The sequence below is a fragment of the Corvus kubaryi genome, unplaced genomic scaffold (assembly GCF_017639235.1).
Source record: "Corvus kubaryi isolate FWS band 111438036 unplaced genomic scaffold, C.kubaryi_AGA036_p1.0 split1-37374, whole genome shotgun sequence".
In the NCBI taxonomy this organism is placed as follows: Eukaryota; Metazoa; Chordata; class Aves; order Passeriformes; family Corvidae; genus Corvus; species Corvus kubaryi.
In genome coordinates, this window is record NW_024582079.1 from 2,603,581 (window position 1) to 2,621,710 (window position 18,130).

At 54.8% G+C, this 18,130-nt stretch overlaps 1 protein-coding gene and 1 long non-coding RNA gene across 6 annotated transcripts; one reads left to right on the forward strand and one right to left on the reverse strand.

Moving 5' to 3' along the window:
• Window positions 1-750: 750 nt before the first annotated feature.
• Window positions 751-2,547, reverse strand: LOC121657856 (heart- and neural crest derivatives-expressed protein 1). 2 transcript variants are annotated; one of them, XM_042014026.1, is made up of 2 exons: window positions 1,945-2,547; window positions 751-1,398 (listed from the first exon to the last, which is right to left on the reverse strand). In XM_042014026.1, exons 1-2 carry the CDS (start codon window positions 2,449-2,451, stop codon window positions 1,300-1,302), a joined length of 606 nt encoding a protein of 201 aa, XP_041869960.1. In that variant the 5' UTR covers window positions 2,452-2,547; the 3' UTR covers window positions 751-1,299. The 2 variants fall into 2 exon arrangements, with proteins under 2 accessions (XP_041869960.1, XP_041869959.1); XM_042014025.1 differs by having other exon boundaries at window positions 751-1,401.
• On the forward strand, window positions 1,966-10,197 carry LOC121657857. Of its 4 annotated transcripts, XR_006013732.1 has the most exons (4): window positions 1,966-2,049; window positions 4,805-4,887; window positions 8,095-8,601; window positions 8,687-10,197. It is a non-coding gene; the product is annotated as an uncharacterized LOC121657857 (long non-coding RNA). The 4 variants fall into 4 exon arrangements; XR_006013731.1 differs by having other exon boundaries at window positions 4,805-8,601; XR_006013730.1 differs by lacking the exon at window positions 1,966-2,049 and having other exon boundaries at window positions 3,192-8,601; window positions 8,687-8,821; window positions 9,170-10,197.
• Window positions 10,198-18,130: the final 7,933 nt, after the last annotated feature.

Sequence of the window (18,130 nt, forward strand, 5' to 3'; positions counted from 1 at the left end):
CCCATGCACGCACGTCTTGGAACTCTTTGGTAAGAGCACCGTGTCTGCACAGTGTGAAGGAATGAGGATTTGGCTTTAATTATTAAGGATTATTAAGGATTTATGCCTGAGTGGTGACAGAGGTGAATTTGGGCTGCATGAGCGTTGCTGTGTCTGAGGCTGGTGACATCCATCGTGTTCAGATGGCGAGGAGGGGACGCTGCTCCTTCGAAATGTGGCCAAGGCAGCGCCTAACAGAGGATCCCTGTGAGAAAGTGCTGCCGGTGCCAGAGCCGGGCGAGCTGCCCCGGCAGGACACGGGAGCCGAGCCCTGGCTCTCTGCGTGGCAGCAATAAAACCCGGGGCTCCACAGCTCTACGGTACCATCCAGACGCTGTAAAGGCCTGATCCTGCCATCCTTCCTCAAGCCAAATACGAGTCCAGTCCCTCTAGAAGGTCTCCTGGGTAGGGAGGGAAGGGGTTACATGTAGGGCAGGGGCAGAGTTCGTGCCCTGGGGGAGGCTGCGGGTACACGTTTGCAGAGCTCCACCAGCTCCTGAGGTGAGCAAGCATGGCATAAACAAGTCTCAAAGGATCCCGAGCTCCCCAAGTAGGAATTCCCTCACATGGATCGGCCCCACAGCAGGGTACTGACTTCAGGGATGTCCTTAATCCCGCAGCATCTCTGTGGGCAGCGCAGGGGACCTGGCCAGAGCAGCGCGATTGCCGGAGCAGGGGAAAGCAGAGGGCTTGGACCCGAGGCCGTTTGCATAAAGTTTAAATTTTATTTTATTAAAAGTTTTTTTTTAGCTATTCAGTTTTAAATACGTGGTGTGGCGCGCTCGGTCCCTCGGGAAGTGGTCATGCAGATCTGAGGTAGAAAACCCGGCACAGGAGTGTTCCCAAATGCACCTCTAGGTAGTTTCACCGCAGCCACACGTCGGTCAGGCAGCGGACGGGGAGAGGGGATCGGGGGCTCGTATTTACAATAGCAAACGAATCGAACCGTTCCAGTCCGGCCCGGCACGGCAGGAGCCGCCGATCGCTGCTGGCAGCGGGAAGGAGCAACGATTACTGCAAATGCGGGAAGGGGACACGGGGAAAGGGCCCGGCTGGTCCCCGCTGCCGACGGAGCGGGCAGGACCCGAGCCCGCAAAGCGCTCTCGCCTCTCTCCCGCGGAGCATCCGTCCGGGCGGGGGGCAGCCGGGCCGGCTCCCCGTGTCCTGAGCCTGGATGGGCTCCGGGGCCGGGCTGGGTTCTCTCCGTCATTGCACATGGAGGGGCGGGCGGGGAGCGCCGTCAGGGCGGCGGGGCAGCTCTCAGGGATTCAGTTCCAGAGCCCAGACCTGCTGGGGCCAACCAGTCCGGCCCTTCAGCTTCTTCTCGCCGTGACCCAGAGGCTGCGAATAGACCTCGGGCTGCTGCGGGAGAGGAGACGGGGAAAGGAGGGAGAAAGGAGCGGTCAGGAACGGAGCGGGGTCCCGGGCCGCCCGCCCGCCCCTTGCGCCTGCCGCAGGGCTGCAAGCGAGCGGCTTTGCCAGCCCGAGGACAAAGAGGGGCTTTAGGGGTCCCCACCCCGCCACCCGCCCGCTGCAGCACGGGGAGAAGCGGCCGCCCTTGCTCCGAATCGCTCCTGCGCCCGCTCGTCCTGGGAGAGCTCCCGGGAGAGGTGAAGGACACACCGGGGGAGGCTCCGCCGCGGCCAGTCCCGGCCCCGGGGGCTGATCCCTCGCGGAAAGTGCTCGGAAGCCCACCCGGCCCGTCGGGCGGGCTATTCTCCGACGAGTTACCCTCCAACGATTTATTATCATTATTATTATTATTATTATTATTATTACGCTGGGGGAAAAGGCTCCCGCGAGGCCGGGAGAGTTTAGAGGTTTTTTTCCCCCAAGCCCGGCGGTTTTTCCCTCCCGCTCCTGGCCCACGGAGAGCAGGGACGCGGGTCCCGATCCGCTTCTTACCGTCTCCCTTTTCCTCTTGTTCTCCCTGCCGTCCGTCTTCTTGAGTTCTGCTTTGAACCCCTCGGTGTCCCCGGGCTGGCTGTCCTTGGCCAGCACCTCCATCAGGTAGGCGATGTAGCTGGTGGCCAGGCGCAGGGTCTTGATCTTGGAGAGCTTGGTGTCGGCGGGCACGTTGGGGATGCACTCGCGGAGCTCGGCGAAGGCGCTGTTGATGCTCTCCGTCCTCCGCCGCTCCTTCTTGGGTCCCCCGACACCTTTTCGCCGTCCCAGGCGGCCGCTGAGAGCCTCCAGCCGCCCCGGGCCGGCCGGGCCGTACTCGGCGGGGCCGTAGTTAGGGCTCTGCCCGGCGAGCTCGGGGGTCCCCTCGGCCGGGTTGAGCACCCAGCCGGGGAAGTAGGCGCGCTCCTGGTGGCACCGAGCCGCCGGCCCGAAGAGGAAAGGGTCGTGCAGCATGTGGTGGTGATGGTGGTGGTGGTGGTGATGCTGGTAGCCCCCCACCAGGTTCATGATCCGCTCCGCTGGCCCCGGGGGCCGCTCAGCAGCGCTCCATGGCCGGGCGGGAGGCGCTCCCCGCCGGGCGGGCGCGGCGGGCTGCGGGGAGCGCGGCTCCGGCGCGGGGCTGCTGTGGCGGAGGCGGCTGTGGGGTTTGGGGTGGGGCGGTCGGGGTTTGGGGTTTTGGATTTGTTGTTTGGGGTTTTTTTAACCCCTTCTGGAGCCTCCCGACCCGGCCTTTATATAGGGCCGCGGCCCCCCCGCCGTGGAGCCAATGGGCAGGGGAGGATGCGCGGGGGCCCCGGGGGGAGCGGGGCGGCGGAGGGGGCGTGCGCCGCGCTCCGGGCTCGGGGGTTTGGGCTCACACCTCCGCCGCTTGCCCTCGGTCCCGCCTGCTCCTTGCTTTCAGGGAGAAGGGGGTGAGGAAGACCAGAGGGCCACCCCAGCCCCTGTCCCGGAGCGCTTCGATCCCCGCTGCCGGGGCGGGGGTGTCCGAGCCCCCCGAGAGCCGCCGCGCCCGGCCCGGGGACGAGAGGCGGCAGCGGCGCGGGGGAGCCCCGGCCGGGCCGGGCCGGGCCGGAGCGGACCGTGTGCGTGCTCCGGGGCCGCAGCGGCCCGGGGACAGTCTGCTTCCTACACACCGAGTCCCCACGCGGGACAGGCCCGACCTCGCGGGAGCGGAGCGCGGGGAGGTGGCGGGGCCGGGTGGGCAGCGCGGGGTGCTCGGGGCCGCACCCGGAGCCGGGGGATGGGGAGACAAGGGGGCGAAGTGAGGCCGGGCTGGGCCCCCCTGGGGTTGGGGGGCTCCCTCCCTGTGCATGGCGTTCCTGGCCCATGCCTGCTCCGTGCGTTGCACAACTGCACAGGGATGTGCACTGCATGCCCGTACAGCACACGCCCACGCTGTGCAATGCACGCTGCACAAATCCACGCTGCACTTGTGTTGGTTACACCACGCACTGCTGCTCACACCAATACACTGGACACGTTGCCCACATGCACCACAAAGATGCTGCACACACCACACACTCCACAAACGCATCACACACGTGCACCCATAGGTGTTACATACACCAGCAGCACGGATGTGCTACACACACGTAAGTATGTTACACACACACACGTATGGCACACGCACACCTATCACACACGTGGCTTATAAACACACGTCTGTGTGCTGCTCACCCGTGCACAGACACTGCATAGATGCATAGATATATAAAAATGATATTGTCCATGCACACTGACCGATTTACAACAGGGAGGTGGGGACCTGCCCTGTGTTTCCCTGTCCCAGCCTGGCCACAGAAGGGCTGGGGGGACCTGCTGAGGTCGGGATCTTGTACTTCACTGCAGCCCCAAACTCAAGCCCAGGGTGGGGCCCTAAAGAGGACAGCACGTCCTGCTCTTCTCTGCACCCATGGGAGACAGATCCCCAGGAGGATGCGTCCCAGAGCTCGGGCTTCACCCCCAGCCCTGCCTGGTGGCATTGGGGCCGACCCCTGCTCTTGCTGCAGTGACTCCCAGTGAGGACAGGCTGGGCACGGCAGTGGTGATCACAGCGCGGCGGGGCAGGAAGGGGCTTTGGGCCCAAGGTATGTTAGCGATTAACGGCGCTTTCCAGCGATTCATCTTGCAGCGGAGGGTGGAAACGTTGGAGGGTTGTTTGCAGGCGCTTGTATTAATCATCCGGGCTAACACACCATTAACGTCCTCCTGCATTTTAAAGATGACAAATTTTATTTGACTTCTCTCAATCACGGTTCCCGGGCGGATTCGGGAGCCACTTAAATGCCTCGGATTTTCCATCGTTAGTTGTTACAAGGCGAGTTGCAAAGGCAGGAGGCTGGGGGGGCCGGGGCAGGGTGCAAGCAGGTCTCCGGTTCTGCCGGGCCCCGGCGGCTGGGGGGGAGCGGCCGTGCCGGATCTGCCCAGCTTTGTTCCCCCCTGCTTTGTTCTCAGCTGCTGCAAAGACCCCCCTTCCCCACCCCCTTTAAAACAAGCGCCCTGCAAACATTTGCTAGTGATTATTCTCCCGTTAGAGCCAGGCCTTGGGTAGGGCATCGTGTCCCCGATTTCCTTCAAAACAGCCGTGGTTGGGTGGGATCCCCGAGCCCGGCTGACCGCCGGTGGGAGCCAGTGCCCATCTGGGAGAAGTTCAGGGGTCCCAATTCACGCCTCACCCCCTCCATGCTGGCAGAGCATCACCTGTGGAGCCCTGCTCTTCTTAGAAACCCCAGGCTCCTCACTGAGCTTCTCTCCAACCCTGCAAACTTCCAGATTAGAGTCTGTGCCACCAAACCCCATCTCTAGAAACACTCCTCAAAAGTACCCTTTTCATCCCTGTATCCCTTTATGCATTGCACAGGCCACTTACAGCCACATCCTGCTGGGAGCTGTCACCTTGAGCTGTGCAACAGAGTCACCTCCAGCCTCCAGCTGCTGAGCCAGGTAAGTCCAGCCCAAGCCTGGGCATTCTCTTGCTTAATCCACCCCCTGATGGAGGTCCCTGGACTCTGCAGAGTTTGGAAGTGCTCAGCTGAGCAAATAGTGGGACCAGAGGGTTGATTTTCCTTTGGAAAATCATTCTAATCTTTCATGTTTTAATAAAATAATAAAACCAGAGCCCTTTTCATGCCGACACCTTCTAAATCAAACCAGACTGCCTTTGTCATGGCGTCCAAATTTAGCACTTCTCAAACTTTTGGTGAGTTTCTTTAATTTCACATCTCCCCACTCACATGGGGGAGAAAACGCCGGGCAGTTTGGATTAGGCGATTTATGGCTGGCATGGCAGGCGGAACCACGTTTCTCTCCACCTGTTTTCCTTCAAATCCTTCCCAGAGAAAGATTTTCTGCCCTCATGGCCAGGCAATGGTGAGAGGGCCAATGCTGCATGTTGGGAGTGAGGTTATCCCAGGTCTCTGTAAACCCCAGCACCCCAAACCCAGGGGGAGCCACCATGCTCTGCATCCATCCCCATTTCTGGGACGGGAGCTGAGGTTTTGGCCCTGGCCCCTCAGCCACCTCCTTATCAGCGCCCAGTGAGCGGCAGCCCCGGGTGTCCTGTGACTTTGACGCCAGCTCTGCTCCCCCCCTCTGGCTCCCTTATCTAAATAGGAGCGTAAATCAGGGCCTTGGCAGATGCCCTGGCAGGACAGGGACTCCATAAAAAGGGGCTCTGCTCCAGCTCTGTTTACATTGCAGCCCCGTAAAATATTCCCCTTGTCTTCCTTGTTAGCATCTCCCTGCAGCATCCCGGCACCCTCTTGCACCCACATCCCCCCACCCCAAGCTCCACTGCAGCCCCAGGGTGCGGCCAGGAGGGTCCCAGCCCTGTCACCCCACAGCCCCACACCACGTCCCCCATCAGGTTATGCCCAGGGTACCTCCTCACTCGGCCACGGCCTTCGATCCCCTCCTCAACCACTGCAGGCGCAGAGCAGGGCTGAGCCAGCTCCCCTGGGCAGCTGGGTTGTGTCTAAAGGTGCCCCTGGGTATTTATAGCACTTGCCTGAAATAATGCAATAATAATCACTCAGCACCTTCCTAACAGTTCTGCTCTCAGAGGCCTCAGGGGATGGTGGCAAAAACCCTTGGGAAACTGAGGCATGAGCAGAGTCTACTTCAAGTAGAGCTGCAGAGAGCTGCTCTGGGGGATTATTTTCCTCCTGGCAATGTGAGGAGCGAGAGAACCTGCAGAAGTGAATGAAATCAAGTCAGTTTGATCAGCAATGAACTCAGCCCTGGGGTCACAGCTAAGGCTGGGCTGCAAAAGCCCACTCAGGGCATCCCTCTACCCCAGCAGGGTTTGCCACGTGTCCTGCTGTGCCAGGATGGGTTTTATAGGGGTGGGAGGTGCTGGAGTGCAGCAGAGCTCATGCTTGCTGGTGCCCATGCTCTCTTGCACCCACACACTGCCTGAGAGCCCCAGACTACCTCACTGGGCTGCTTGATCCTACATCAGCATCACAGGAGCGACTCCAAGTGGGGTTCAGTCTGTTAAAGCCCCACAGAAGGAGCAGGAGGAACTGGGGGTGAGCACGGTGCTGTGCCTGGATGTTCCTGTTCTCAGCAGCAGCCCACAGCATCTCCTCTGTCCACACCCCTCCCATGCCGCCCCTATGGCGACACAAAGGGTGACTGCAACCATTGCCCCTCAAGAAATACCATCTATTTATGGCCAAACAGCCACTGTCTTGCGTGGATAAATCAAGAAGAAAACAAAGCTTTACGGAAAAAAGTATTAAATTTTCCATGTGCTCCTGCAGGGATGGGCCAGGCACTCGCTGTTTATTTTTTGGGCTCTCTCTTTGCTAGTACTGTAAGTGACACTGTGTTTACAAAAGTTTTTATGTCATCAGAGCAAAGTCACAGCTCAGCTTCCTCTCCTGTGTATTTTATGTAGATGGATGTGTCTGTGAGGAACATTCAAACTAAACAGAGAGCTGGTTTATAGGAAAATGTATTTATTTGAAAAATCGTAACTCACAATTTCGGCAAAACTGGGCTCCACATTTATTGCTGCTAATGGGGTGTGGCGGCCATAAATTAACCTGGAAAATTGCTGCGGCCATTTCAACAATGGCTCATTGTGCTGATAGAACAGCAGCTCCCCAAAGACGGCTCATGTCAATTTGCAATTAAGTTTGGATGCAAACAATAGGTAAAGGGAAGGTAACAGCAGCCTAACTGCTGGAACCAGCCCCAGAATCATTCCTCTAGGCTGGCATGGGTGCTCTGAATCTCACTTAAAACAGAGCTGTTCCCTCATCTGATTGCTCTGGAAATCAGTGGAAGGAGGCTCCACCTGCCATAAGGGGAATTTCTCTTTATATTACATTATCTGTCATAGGCACGTAATTGGAGATGACAGAAAAACCCAGCCCATGAGCTCTGACTGGCAGCCCAGGTGAGCCATGTGCTTGGAGAGCCCGTCCAGTTGCTCCCTGGTTGACCTCTCTTCTTAGAGGAAATTTTGCACAGGATCAGGAGTGATGCTCCTACCTTAAAACCTCTTATTTCCCCACTCAGATTCCCTGCTGAGACAAACACTGTTCCCCAAAGCCTTGAGGCTGGCTGCTGACCCTGGAGTAGAAGCTGCCACTGTCATTCTCCCATCCTTGATCACCTGGCTCAGGGCAGGGTTTGGCTGCTGACACGTGGTGGCAGCTCTCCACTCGTGGGAAGTTGTGGAGAAGAGCTCCCAGATGATTCAGGTCCCTGACAAAAACCAGTGCCTTTCCCTCCTCAAACCACTTTCCACTCCTGAAACAAATTTACAAGGGCTCTAAAATGTCCTGCTCCAGGGCATCAGCCAACTGCTAATGGCTGGGGATTGGGAAAGACATTTCCTCTGCTGAGAAGGATTGCATAAGCGCTTATTAAGGCAGCTCCTGGCGTCTTCGTCAAAAGCATCTGGTTTGGGGCATAGCTGGAGACGAACTGCTGGGTCTGGATGGGCAGAGGTGGACTCGCTGCTTCCAACTTTTCCCTTGGTCAGACATGAGTGCAGGTTTGGGTCATCTCCTGTGTGCTGGTGGGGAAAGGGAGGTGGGTCATGACATGAGATGTGTCTTTCTCCCTGTCCCCCTGCTCTCCATCTCATCCTGGTGCTGCCACTGTGGGGACTTCTCTTCACACTCCTTCCAACTCCAGGTACCACGATGCCCCATGTGCATGAGGGATTTCCCTGGTCCCTGCTTACACCAGCATCCCACATTCCTTGAAAGAGGGGCTTCCCTCCTGTCCCATTGCTACAGAGACACGTTGGCACAGAGACTGACATGGCTCGGTGGGTGAGCTCCTGTTCCGCACCGCGTCTGTGTGACATTGAAGGTAAATGGCTTTGTGGTGGGAAAAGGCTGCTGACAGTGGTTCAGACCACTGAAATAGGTTGGGATGCTTTTAACAGAGCTCTGCTGTGTCACAGGCTCAGTGTGATGTGCTGGCACTGCGGAGCAACCAGAGCCAGGGAACAGCATCCTGTCCATGCTTCCCTGTGGTGGGACCATGTCCTGGTATCCCAACCTCCCACCTTCCCCTCTGTGTGGATCCACATGGGATTTTTAATTCATTTTGTCTCTAAGATTTTCAGGGCAGCTCCAGGTCTCATCACACAGTGCCTCGTGCCAGGTCCGGCTATGCCTTCCCAGCTGTTGCAGGGTAGGAGGATGAGGACAATTAGTGGTGCCTTATTATCCTGGTTATCATTGGCTCTCTCAAAATTCCAGGTTTTCTCTCCCCTCAGGTGCAGGAGTTACTGCTCACTTCCATGGGAGCAGAGGGATTGATTTTCCCTTGGTTCCCCCCACTGCATCCTGAGATGTCTGTGCAGCTTCCGGGCCAGCCATTACAGCAAGACTCTCAAGACGGGTTTTCCAAGGTTGGGTTTTTTGCAGATTGAGATGGTTTTAAGAATTAACAAGCATCTGTTAATACTTTTTTTGCAACTGAAAATTATTTGGGAGTTGGGGGTTTTAAATAATTTTAGTGCTTTTTCCCACCCTTTTTTCCCCTGTTTTATAAATGGGAGGTGGCAGAAGCCTCCCCAGGGCTCATTATTCCCCATTCCAAGCTGGGATCCAGCACCCAGCATGGCTGTGCTGCTGCCTTCACAGGCATAGGGGGAGGTGGGGGTATTTTGGGGCAAAAAGGCACAGAGACACTGAGTGTCCTTTTGTCACTATGGTCCATGGTGTCACCATGGGTATCACTACCTCCTTGCTTTTAGGGAGTCACCGGATGAGGACATGCTGTAAAAAGTGAATCCAGACCTCCAAAGAATAACGCTTTTATTGTATATCAATATATACAGTAAATATGTGACTCCTCCTAACATGCTCTGGAGAAAAAAACTGTCTGAAATGGAGCTTATTGGAAGGAAATAAATTGCTCCCATAAAAATGCTGATCCCTCCCTACTTCTCAAAACTGAAACAAAATCATTTGCTGTGAGCTGAAGACATTTCTTCCCTTGGCTCCTGGTTTTCCAAGAAGAGCAGGGAACATGAAGGAAAAACAAGCCTTCCCCATTAAAACACGCTTAAGCGAAACTCCAGTTTTCTCTTAAACTTTGCTTGGAAACATTTGGAGCAGCTTCGTGCGAATCAGTTCTGCTCTTTGAAAGGCCATTAAAATAAAAAACACCCAACCCAAAATAGCCATCTCTGCAAGGAGCATCTTGTTTGGACAAAAGTGGTTTGTTTTACACCGTAAATCCAAACACTCCTGGGGAAATGTTGTGAAATCCGCCGTGCTGGCGGTGCAGCGGCTCCAGGGATGTTTTGTGGGACATGCACAAAGCTGGTGGGTGCTGGCAAGGTGATGGCCACCACCAGCACTTCACTGCTGATTATCCCAGCTGCTGGAGTATCCCTGACTTCAGCACAGTGCATTTTCCATCAGGGTGAAGGCTTGTGGGGTGAGTTCTGGCAGGGAGGGATTTGTACCAGCATTCAGCCCCGCTGTGATCTTGCCCCAGAGCTCCTGTGGCCTCTCTAAAGGGCCCACCATATGCAGGAGGTGAGAACACTCACCCTGGGACAAACAAAAACCACTCTCCAACAAGGTGTTTAAACCCTTCTTAAAGTTTTTTTTTAACATGCTCCATGTCATACCTAGAGCACAAAAAAAAAGGCAGTAATTCCTAAGCCAGCAATATACACACCAGCAATCCTGATACTGTATTTACAGATAGATAAGAATATACTTGCTTATATAAATCAATATTTTAATATATAAAAATAAAATAAATGTAACTATGAATATAATTACAATTGCAGTTGTAAATATAAATAAATATATATATAGTGTGTATATATATATATATGTATTTATGGTGCTGCTTTTTCTGCTAGCAGCATCAATCTGTGATTTAGGCACAAATATTTCTATCCCAGGGTCTTTGGCAGTGAAGTTTTGCCATGCAGCTGCCCCTCCTGTGCAGCAAGCCCATCCTGGTGAAGCCCTGCTGGGAGCCCAACACTCATGGAATTAGGGAGAAGTTGTTCCTCACGGATTTGAGTGAACCCCGCCAGCTTATGAGGGAAACTGGGATTCTCTGGATGGGCACTCCTCCTCGCTGTGGCTCTCCAGGAGGTAGCTGGCCCAGCATCATCCTCTCGGTGTGATGCTGAAATTGTGGGGTGGAGGGTGGTGAGCCCCCAGCACCGCGTCCTCCCACCCCTAGAGCTGCCGCCACTGCCTTTGCTCTGGAAGGGACGGGGGGAGAAGAAGCTACACTGCTGTGAAACTGCAGTTTTAGAGGGTGGTAGTTGTTTTCTTGGGCCGAAAGGACAAGAAACATCATGTCTGAAGATGACAGGCTCGATTTGCTGTGTCATTAACCAGAGCCGAAACTCTAGATGGGCTGGGTCTCCTGCGGGCCGCGCGCTGCTTCCCGTGCCGCTGCTGAGCTCTGATTCTGCCAGATAAAGGCCTTTGCGGATGCATTTCTCTTGCTCAGACCTTGTTTTAATTCCAAGGATGCTATTATGCAGTCTATGGGATGAGGAAATTGTTTCTCCCCCTCTCCCACATGCATCCGTAACAGATGAATGCACCCCCTAAAATGCACTGGCTCCCCAGCACACATGTGCTCCCCTGGGTGTTTGCAGGGACTTCAAATGAGCAGAAAGCATAACCCTCCTTCTCACCAGGAAAAAACCCTCTCATTCCCAACCTTCCACAGCCTTGAGATCTCATGGAAATAAGCCCCAGGATCCAACCCAGGAGTGGTGTGGTGACAATGGTGTGAGGTGCAAGCGGGCAGCAGGATCAGGAAGGCCCACAAAAGCCCCATAACCACCCATCTCTCAGTCCTGGTTGTGGTTACAAACCCCATTCCAGGTTAAAAGCAGCTGCTGAGACCCAAATAGGGTGGATGAGGGAAGCAGCCACCAGCCAGGTGAGCTGGGCTGCAGCATTCAGCCACGCCAGGGGCTCTCCTATGCTCATGGACACCAGCACCTAAACACAAAGCACTTTTTAAATGAACACGGGTGCTCTGGGCTCTGAGCAGCCCCTGCCTTGGCAAACAGAAAGCTGGAGGTGACAGGGCTCACACGGAGCTTGCTGGAAAGGGAGCAGTGGAGCCGGGTGTGCCGCCTGCCTGCGCCGCGTGAGCCGGCTTAGAGCACAGTAGGAAAAAATACCGCAATAGGCAAAGCATCTCCCATTTGCCCCTAAGCTCTGGCTCTTCCTGTGCTGATAACAAGCCCAGTAAATCTCCTTAAAGCAGTGAGACATTTTTTCCCCTCTCCTTCCCTCCTCGCAGCCTTGTCAGACCACGCTGGCTACGGGAACTGTAGTGGGGCCGCCCTCCTCACCCCTCTGTGGGGAAGTATCCCAAAGCATGCAGCCCCCCGAGCATCCCAGCAGGTTCCAGAGGCTCTGAGCCGTGCCCTAAGGTGTGGGAAGGAGCTGGGTGCAGGCAGGAGCTGTCTCCTCTCTAATTGCCCCCAGAGCCCTATGGCTGAGCCACTTGCTCCTATCTCAGGCCATCAGAGCTGGTGCTGGGTTGAGTCAGGAGAGATACAGACTGATACAGACCCTCTGTCCGACTGACAGGGGTGCAGGGCAAGAGTGGAGGAAGAAAACCTGGGATACACATGTCTAAAATCTCCCTGGCCCTAGTGCTTTGGCCAAAATAGGGAACTTAGGCAGTGAGCAGGTTCCCATCAGCAGTGTGGTGTTCAGCCCTGGGTTGGATGAGTCCCAGTGACCTGTTAGATGTGGCTCCTGACCTGGGAGAGTTTGAGCCTGCCCAAAGCCAGGCAGAAAGAGCATTGATGCTCTGAAAAAGCAGCTCTGGATGTGCTTGGCAGCAGGATGGGGTTTACTCAATCTAGGTGTTGTGGTGGGACTCGGGGCTCATCATTTCCCTTGCAGGAGATGGCCATAGAGCTGCCTCCCAATTGCTCTTTTTATGGCTGAGGGCCAGGGCCCCTTTTTGGTCCAACCATGGTGCTGTTCCCTCCCCACAGCCAGGACCCAAACTGCCCCCAGTAAATGCCACCACCCCATGGCTCAGTTGCTGCCCTGTTGGGATCTTTCTCCCTTTTGCATCAGCAAATGCTGTTCATTTTCCTCTTCCTCTCATGAATTCCTCATAAATTTCCCACTGCCGTCTCCACCAGCACCATGTTCCCATTAAACCTTGCAGGCTGATTGCATCTGTTAGTGTCACTGTCTGGGGCTGGAATGTGTCACCCTGCTCCAGAGGAGTCATGTATTCAGCCATGGCAGAGCATTTCAGGACAAAGCACTGGGTTGGATCACGGTGGGACAGTTTTCCTGCAGTGGCAAGCACTGATCCATCTTGCGGAGCGGGGAGAAAGCACCGCCTCTGGATTCTTTCCTATTTATTTTTCCTAAACAGAGAACTGAGAAGTGCAAGAGTCACCTACCAACAGGATCCTGAACTTTGCTGGAGTGTCCTAAAGAAAGGGAGTTTACTTTAAAAAGCATCCAAACCTGTGAGTCTGGGGCAGACATTTTTTTCCACTGTCCCTGTCATGTCTCACCGCTTTTGTCCAGATTCTTGGGGTGCCTGGTTGATGGCAGGGGCGGCCCCAGAGGTCCATGTACTTTGGGGTCCCTGCTGTGTGGTAGCAAGGGCTGAGGCTTGTAGGGTCTGGGATGTCCACAGTAGTGGAGGAAGCAGCTACAACCACGACCCAGCACCTCCCTGGGTCCCTGCAGGCAGCAGGGACAGGGAAACTCTGGTGGTGACTGTGCAGCAACAGTGGGGAGCAGCCAGCTATGACACCCCCATGCCCACACCACACACAGCAGGTCCCTAATGCTGAGGAGGGGGGGTCTCTTGAGCCATTAGATGTGATAATCAGGCATTCAGGGTTAAAACATAAAATGAAATTATGCTTCTGCTCTCATTATCCATATATGTGTGCAGCCCATGTGCTGGGAAATACTTCATCCTGTCTTTCAGGAACTTCATCTCCCCTGTCCCTGCCTGGGGAGATCTCATCTCGCAGGGATGTGTGTTTGGTGGGGCATGGAGTGAGATGAGGAGATGAAGGCACAGCTGTAACCTTGAGGACAGCCACCCTTGTGCAGCAGGAGCGAGTCATTCCTGGCACAGCAATGGACTCAACTGCCTTCCTTTGGGATACATATCCTTGGATGGTACCGTGCCACTGGGGACAGGTTTCCCATTGCTTTTCCCCAGCTACCTGTGCTGGTGTCCTCCGAGGGGGGCTCAGATGCGCCGGGAAGCGCCTCTCCCCGGGGTGCTGCCCGGTGACCTGCGTATGGTAAGGGTGGAAGAGACAGTCAGTCTGTGTTGCTTTGTTTATAAGAACATATTTGCAGTGATTGATGCCTGAGCTGGGGAAGTATGCTTGCAAGTGAGACTTTAAAACATGAATCAAACAATGTTTGGAATATGTATGCTGCTCTGTCAAACATTTCTCGGCGTTTGGAGTCTGCAGAGCCTGCGCGTCCAGAGGTACCAGTGCCTGTGCAGAGGTGTCTGCAGGGAAAGCATCCACCCCACTGTGAGGGTGAGTGTGGGCATCCTTCAGCCTCACCATCACCTCTCCACACCAGGAGGCTGCTGGGAACAGTTCAGGGTTTGCACCCGTGGCCAGAGGTGCATGTGGAGGTGTCCCATTAAGCGCCGTCCATCACGGGACATTCCTTTACGCGACGCTCCTTACTGCCAAGTTGTCCCTTGGGCTTACTGAGGAATGAAAGCGGCCCTGGAGGACAGAGTCAGCTTTCAGGCTTCCTTCCCCTCCAGATAACCCGACTGCCCGTGGAGAGAAGAAAGGTCTGGAAGGGGCGGGCCGTATCCAGATGTTCACTAAGTGCATTAAGACCCTCAGCCAGAGGAGCACATGCTTCAGGTTAAGCCCCTGAGCAGTCCCAGCTGCAGCAGTATTAATAAAGTCTTCACTTAATCGCTTACTGAATGCTCTCCCTGATAAGGGCCAGCATAGTTTATGGTGGACAGGGAACTTTCTCAAGGTTTCTCTTTGCATGTCCTGCTTGGGAAGTCCTGTATGGGCATCCCTCCACACTGGCAGCCCTGCTGCCATGCCAGCTCCGTTGCCCATGGAGAGATGTGGGTTTCCCAGTTAAGAGAGCTGCCTGCACCATAATGCAGGGATTGTGGATGTGGTCCCATACTTTCTGAAGCTCTGCTTTCTCTTCCATTCATAGGGATGTTCCACTTTCCATTGCCCATAGAGTGGGACTGGACACAGCTCATCTCGACAGAACCAGCTGTTGAAATCACTGCCAGCTCTTGGAACAGCTCTGTCCCAGCTGCTCTATCCCTCTTCCTCCAGGTCTCAGGGGATACCTTGTTCCTCCTTGCCCCAAAATAGCCCTCAGCCACCATGTCACCCCACAGAGAGGATCCAGACATTCCAGTTGAGGTGAGTCTCAGGAATTTGCACACATGACCTGATGGCATGAGGTGATGTGTTATGCTCAGAGTAGCATCCTCATCCCAATAAGTTGTCCTGGTGGGCAGATACCTGGGGTAATGCCAAGCCCACCTTTCCTGGGAAAGGGATTGGTTGGGAACAGCCTGAGAGGAGCAGGTGCCAGCTGGCTGCCATTTACTGCCCATAAATGATGTATCCAGCCCCAAACTGGGTGAGGGCATTTGGAACAGTAAGAGACACCAGAAACTGGGCATCCCTCCAAGATGGGCAGACCTTCCTCCTCTAGGCTTTCTGCCCACTGCTGCCCATGGGGACAGCAGGTCTGCCTGTCTCATTGCTCCTCCCAGCCATTATTTATTTATTTGTTTTCCCCAGGAATCCCAGAAAAACCATTAGAAAGTCTCCTGTTCCTCCACCCAGGCATGCCACTCCTTGTGCGAAGCCTCTCTAACTGCGCGCATGGAAAACACATCCCACGAGCAGATCCCCTTCTCACGGGTCCGCTGTTGTTGCCTTTTAGCACAACGGAGATTTATTCACTCCACGGGTATTTTTAAAAGGCATTTTTTTTATAGCTGGGCTTCTCCTACTTAGGGGAGATTAGGAGATCGTATTTCATGACTTCTTGTGGATCCCCTTTCGCAGGTTCTAATGAACTATGGATGAGTGACCATGGTAATCCAGTCTGCGCAGGACCTCATTAAAGTCACCAAGGCCGTTATAATAACTGGCTACATCTGATCACATTACTCCTTTAAATCGCTGATTCCACTGGTGTATGAGAGCCTGCTCTAGCCCAGCACGGGCAGCAGGAGCTTTGCTCTGAGCTCTCACCTCGTGTGCCACTAACAGGGCACAATTTGATTAACTCCCATTGCAGATTTCCCTTCACTGTTTTGCTCAACCAACCTCAGCCAGAGCAGGCAGTGTCCCATCCTGCTGGAAGCAGGTGGATGGTACAAAGAAAGGATCCAGACATTTCCCAGTTATAAACAGAATTTTGGGAGAGGGCTGGCAAGTGGCTGTCTGGGGCCACATCCAGCCTGTGCCTGTGTGATGGCGCCAGGGGAAGTGACACTTTCAACTCCATACCTTGTGAAAAGCAGCCTGGAGCAGCTCCTCACTGTCCTGACTGGCAGCTGCCTGCTGCCAGCCCTGCTCTTATGCTTGCCACCCCAAGCCCACGGCATCCCCACAGTGGCAGGGCTCACAGCCCCAGAGCCGTGGGATGGATCCCACCATGGAGTCCCACTAAAATGGGGCCCAGCCCTCCAGAAAAACAGGCTGCAGCCCCTCTGGCAGTGGGGTTTGCCCTCCTGCCCCACACGGGGATGGTGGTCCTGACCCCTGCCCGTATCCCTTCCTTACTGAAAGCAGACGCAGGCAGCCCAGCAAATATCCAGAGGCCCCGCCCCCCCCGCCGAACAAAAAAAAAGCCAGATCCATCTGCAAAAACCCAAGCAGAAATGTTTCTTTGTCTTGGGAAGTGTCAGCGAAAGAAATTCCCTTTGAGGGTAGGTTTGTGTTTGCAAGACTTCAAACCCCTCATCTGGACAATAACAGCTTCTGTCTGCGGGAACCGGGGCCGCGAGGTACCGGCCGAGCCTGCGGTGTTAGAGGTTCGGACAGTAATTAGGGCTCTGGCGCTGATAAGGGCGCAGAGCTCAGCCACCTTGGGCTCTGCTCATGCCAGAGCAGTGAGTGTGCATCACTCCGGGTGCGCAGGGCTCCGGCGGCGCGGAGGCACCGGGGGATGTAAACAGCCACGGCCAGGGCTCTCCATCCACCGCTGCCGCACCCCGAGCTCAGCAAAAGCGGGGTGTGCTCAGCAAGCATGGCAAACATGTCCTCGCTGGCAGCATAGCACCAAACCTGATTTAGGAAAAGGGAAATAAAGGGGTTTTTTTCCTTGTCTCGGCCACCCGTGCCGTGCCAAAGCCCTGCAGCTCCCGCTCAGCCGTGGGTTTGCCACAGGGCACCAACTCCTGCCAGCGCGTGGGTCCCTGATGCACAGGCACACCCAAACACGTTCAGGACCAAAAAACCCCCTGTGTTCTGGGTTTTACCGCTGCTGAAAACCGAGAATCTGCCTACGCTGCCTTCTCAGCCCGCTGGCAGGGAGCCCCACGCTGGCAGGGGCTGGTGCCAGAGCTGTGCAGCCCCAGGCTGCAGAAGAGGAGGTTGATGCACAGGACTGCAGGCAGAGGAAGGCCGCCGGGGACTTCTGATCATCTCATTAACCACGAGAACGGCAGAAAATAATTGCTCGTGGTTCAATGCAGTCCATCTGTGTGGGATTTTCTCAATAATAAGTGCATACGGCCTGGTTTTAATGTTTTTCAACGTTTTTTAAACTGAAACATTTCCTAGTGCCGAAGCCCGGGCAAAAATCAGTTCCAGCCCTGGGGGCAGTGAGGGGATTTAGAGGCACAAGTCTCAGGTTGACTTTTTAACAGGGTTCGTACAAACTATCCTGCCCATAATGCTCGTGTAATTGATGCTTTTGAATACTCCAAGGAGGCCAAGGTCCTCTGAGGCTTTGAAAGTATGTTTTACAGTACTTTCTGATGTGATATATAAAAAAACCCTGATCATGAGTCAGGCAAGCAAAGCTCTTGAGACTGACTTAAAATTATTTACATGCACACACACCCCTTTTTAAGTGATCACACTTAAATCTTTTCAAATATTTGGTTGTTTTTTTTTTTTTTTAAGAAAAGCTGATTTCTCATGCAGAAAACAGAACTTCAGGACTCTGGCAGTTTTGGTGTAAAAGCTGCCCCTCAGCCAGCTGCAGGGATGCAGGGAGGGCAGGACAAGCTGGCTGGACAAGATTGGGCTGTACCTTCCTGCAGAAGAGGTCATACCCAGAGCTGATGTGTCTTATTTCCCTGCAAGATGCAGGTTGAGGCTTAACTCTGGCCAAGCAGCGAGTGACTGCAAGGAATTTTGCTCATCAGGATGGATGAAGCAATGGGCTTGGTCCTTTCCAGTTCTTCCCAGTCCATGAAAGCCAAACAGGTAACTGGAGCATTTTCCCTGGGATAAGGGAACTTAACAGGCATCTTGCAAACACACACATGCTTGTTAAAGTCACTGCTGTTAAAGTGGCACTCTGCCCCTGCCAGAACTCCGCCTTAATAATTTCCCTGTGTGATGAAACACGGGGCACTCATTGTGGCTGTGCTCTGCCACCTTCTCCCCAAACAGAGGCTACACACCCCGCCCACCCCACTGCTCAGCCCCATCACCAGCAGCCCCAGCCCCTCCTGCTGACTG

Bases quoted from the DNA above. Each gene is read 5' to 3' on its own strand.
- LOC121657856 (XM_042014025.1), bottom strand. From the start codon at position 2,451: ATGAACCTGGTGGGGGGCTACCAGCATCACCACCACCACCACCATCAC. The intron at 1,402-1,944 runs GTAAGAAGCGGA...CCTCTCCCGCAG, and splicing joins ACAAGAGGAAAAGGGAGACG to CAGCCCGAGGTCTATTCGCA.